Source organism: Ursus maritimus, unplaced genomic scaffold, assembly GCF_017311325.1.
Source record: "Ursus maritimus isolate PB19 unplaced genomic scaffold, ASM1731132v1 scaffold_9, whole genome shotgun sequence".
NCBI classification, from domain to species: domain Eukaryota; kingdom Metazoa; phylum Chordata; class Mammalia; order Carnivora; family Ursidae; genus Ursus; species Ursus maritimus.
Window position 1 is genome coordinate 16,671,738 of NW_024427107.1, and position 4,323 is coordinate 16,676,060.

Here is a 4,323-nt window from a genome sequence, read left to right on the forward strand (position 1 = left end):
CACCAAAGTGTATCATCAGCTATTGACCTGATAAAAGAGCGAAGAGAGAAAAAAGCCTGTGCTGGAAAGAGCAGTCCAAAGAAACCCGATATGCCAAACATGCTAGAGGTCCTTAAAGATATGAACAGTGTAAAACTTCGGTCAGTAAAAAGGTGAGGATACATTTACCTTCTCTCACACTTTATTTTTGTTATGTCTTGTATTTTGTTATGTCTAGACTTCTTGAGAACTGTCTTTTATAACCTGATTTCCATGAATAGTTCTAGTTTTTAGTTTAAAACAAGGCCCACGTGTCTCCTGTATAATTAAGAAATTAGCAAACATCTCCAGGTTACTTTTTAGTTTTCCCCCCATTGCATTTAAAGTTCTTTTATGTAAAGTCTATGTTATTGTCCAGTTGTTCATTCCATAAAGCTGTGTCGTATACCTACTATGGCAGTCACTAGGCTTTGGGAGAAGAATGGGACTGTGATTGGCCTGAAGGAGAGCGTAATCCGTGCTCTTGAGTTGAACTGAGAAGCTATTCATTGGGCATCTTTGTGTTCTTTGAGCCGTAAATCTCGGGTTTCTGTCTCCCTTCTGTCCGTGTTTGTCAGTAACTTCACTGGGGATCTGTGATGCTGGAGGGGTGCCATCAAGCATGTAAAGGCACACAGCGTACTTCTCTGAGGGATGCCAGCATATCGAAATGTCCCTTTGGTTTCTGTTCACTTCCTGAAGGTCAGAACAGGATATAAAGCCCAAACCAGTGGATGCTACTGACCCTGCTGCCCTCATAGCAGAGGCTCTGAAAAAGAAATTTGCTTATCGATACCGAAGCGATAGTCAAGGTGAAGTTGAAAAAGGAATTCCAAAACCTGCACCAGAGGCCACCTCAGAAACAGTGTTGGTGAGTATTAGGTCCCCCTTCTTCCTTGTACAGCATGGCAGTTTACTCCGTTGCTGAGCCCTTGTATTTTGTGACATTCAGCTGGGGTCTCGGCAAGATTCAGAAGGATGTGCTCGGGAACTGAGCCCCTACCTGCAAGTAGATTATTTATAGAACATAAAAAGGAAGTAAAAAACAACTCCTGGTTTCCCTACTTAGCATCTCCAGTATTAAATTTTCCATGCTGTGCTTTATTTATATGTAAGCATAATGAAGCGAAATTCATTATAATAAGATTTATATCTTAGGACAGTATGTATGTCGCGATAGAGAATTCAAAGTGCAGGAAGATCATTTTCCCTTAGGGTGTCCTGTGGAAGTTGCCTGAAGAGGGTGAGATTTGACCTGGGCCTTGCAGGATGTGTTTCATGTCATAGGTGGAGATGGAGCAGATTTCACGGAAACTCAGATATTAATTTATACATTCCCTTTACTGTCATGTGGAATATGTGCTTACCCACCCCAGAGAGGCCGGTATCTTAGAAATTCTAGCATCTTTGAAACTCTTCAGACATTGAAAAAAGGAAACCTTGTACTTCATTCTTCTACTCAGAGAAGTAAAATAGGACTAAAGTTGATAGTCTTCTGAGATGATAGTAGTTTTCTAGGAAGTAATCTGGTTACCTCTTTACCTTTCATTCTGTTAATGTGTCATGTTCAGTTCATGAAGGTTTTAATATTCTCTAGCCTCTTGGTTTTTCATGCAGAACCTACCCAGACCTTTGATTCATGATTAGGAGGGGAATGGGTCATTACTGTTACCTGAACCAGTATCTTTATTTCTACTTTTTGTTTCTTTTCTAGTTTGGGCCACACATGTTGAAGTCTACAGGAAAAATGAAGGCTTTAATTGAAAATGTCTCAACTTCCTAAGAGACAGCAGAGAAAAACAATCCTTGTTTCAGCTGTTGGTTTGTTAGGGCTGTTTGGCAAGTAGAAATCCACACTATTTAGTAAATACCTGGATTTAGTATTCAGTGGTTTCCTTTAAGTCTAATTAGATTCAGCAATAACAAAAGCACTCTAAGTTTGTGGGTTTGGTTTTTTATGAGAAGATTAGTTCTGAAGTTTTCCGTAACGTGTATTCAGACATAACATGTGTTTTTAATGTATAGGCAGCGTGTTTAGATTTCTAGTCTCGAAAACAATTATACAGATTTCAGAAGAAACATTTGTAGATGTTTTTAATTCTTAACACTAATTTATCTTTGCAAATATTTCATATGCATATATTTGGATATAAAATAATAGTATACATGAGATTTAATAGTGTCAGTGAGGGTGTGTTACCGTCGCTAGTTGTCATTGATCATTTACTCCTCAACGGTGGAGCACAGGTTGTCGGAGTGAAGTGTTTCGGATTGGAACCTTTTTGCCTTGAACAGGACTTTTACCTTAGATTCTCTCATTTCCTTGGAGATGGGGTTCAAGTAGGAACCAGATAATGTTCACTGCTGAAAATTCTATAATGCTTTCGTTTAAGGGGAAGTCAAAGACTATGGAAGCTGTTTTCACTTTAGTGCTGTCCAGCGCTGAGGAAGAAAATTTAGTTTTCATATAGTGAGAAATCAGATTATTGAATTAAATCTATAACAAGTAAAAACCAGAATGTACCATCATCTTTTTTTCCCCAGTTGAATAAATGGCATCACAAAGAAGACTTGTTGCTAAGTTAATACATAGTGGAAATGGCAGTATAATGGAATTTTAAGATTTTTAATATTGGTCAAATATAGCTTTATAATGAAACCTTGAATGGGCGAAACAATTTCCTATAAGTTGTATATCATTGTTCACAGTGCTGTTCTGTTGAATTACATTATGCAGCAAACCTTAGGTGCTATTAGAAAGTGGAGAACAGCGTTTCTTGTTGGGGGCTTCTGAGGGATTGCTATTTAAGTGATCATTTGTGAATGCTTGATAAATCTTTATGGTTTTCTGTATTTCCGTTAAACTCAGCTATAGTTAATGCCAGAATCTCCTACCATGAGTAAATATTTGGATTTATTTAAATCTAATAAGAAGTGGAGATAGGAAGAGTAGGCATTTACTTTTAAGTTATTGAAAATATGTGCAATGTTCTCCAGCTTAAATTTGAACTGTGACTTATTTTACATTTGTTGATTGTTTCATATGACTTAAAAATTCTGCCTTTAAAAAAATTCAGAAAATTTGCCTGAATTACATATTTTGACCACCTAAGAATTTATATTTGTATCAGTATTGAATTTTGGCCACTACTCCAATTACTGTTGTGAAATAAAGCAAACTTATGTTTTCCTTGGACCATAAGGGCCTATATATTATTTTCTTAATGGATAAGAAAGATTCTCTTATATCGTACATGCAGATTTTTTAGAATTTGCTTTCTGCATTTTTAAGGTGGAAATCTGTTGCCACATATTCACCAGTCTCATTCAGTCTCTCCCACTCAACACAATGCCTGAAGTGAATGATGATAAAAATAGTTAAACTTTACATTTTATAGCTGAAGCCCAGAAAGTTAGTTAAGTAACTAGTATGTTTTGTCTCCTATGGTCTGACTAGTCCAGAGGCTCACTATATGTACATCCTGACTGACTTGGGGTCAGAGAGCACTGGACATGGAGTTAAACAAGTCATACTGTTTTCAAAATGGGAATAATGCTCAGCTCAAAAAATTGTTGAGGATTAAATGAAATGAGTTTGAATGCATTCTGTGAGTGGTAGAGAGCGAAATAATTACTACTTACATGATTTTATATTAGGTCACTGTAGTTTCCAGTAGACTGATTTCTGCTAGGTGCCGTCCTGTATACTACTTGCACAAGCTTGGGGTGGAGCAGGAAAAGTCAGTCATAGGCCCTTCAGTACACGTATCCTGTTTTCTTGGTACATTAAATTCCTGAGTGAAAAAAACAACACGAGGTAACAACTACCAGAAACAAATACTTTGGAAAAACCATCCTTCTAACAAACAACTACTTCAAAATTAGAAGTTTTCTCTGGGGGATAGAATCAGGCAGATAGAAGTTTAAATTTTTGGGAGGTAGTCCAAGATAGTGGTGTAGGGAGCTGCTTAAATCTACATATAAAGCAATTGTTCTTGAAGAACTGAGGGCTGACAGACAACAGCTTCTGTACAACGAGAGGAACCACACAGAGAAACGTAGGCTAGAGACCAACACAGTAATGACAGGAACCCCACCCCCAGTGCAGCAAACTACATAAGGAGGGCTATCCTGGAGGAGGCTGTGTGCAGGCTTGTCCGCCCTGGGGCACAGCAAAACAAAAAAAAAAAACAAAAAAACCCCAACAGTGGTTGAAGGGCAATTAGCCTATGAGTGAAGGAGATCCATTTCCTAACCGCAGAGTGTCAGACGAATGGTGGAGAAACTGCTGGGACTCTGGTGGAA

The 4,323-nt window shown here is 37.9% G+C and overlaps 1 protein-coding gene across 1 annotated transcript in view; it reads left to right on the forward strand.

The window, feature by feature from the left end:
• Window positions 1-3,214, forward strand: part of MTFR1 (mitochondrial fission regulator 1) — a 41,152-nt gene extending 37,938 nt beyond the window's left edge. Inside the window, 3 exon segments of the mRNA XM_008706735.2 lie at window positions 1-152; window positions 721-889; window positions 1,733-3,214. The exon segment at window positions 1-152 is cut by the window's left edge and continues 4 nt beyond it. Of these exon segments, the coding sequence (XP_008704957.2) occupies window positions 1-152; window positions 721-889; window positions 1,733-1,801 (390 nt within the window). The 3' untranslated portion in view covers window positions 1,802-3,214.
• The last annotated feature ends 1,109 nt before the right edge of the window (window positions 3,215-4,323 follow it).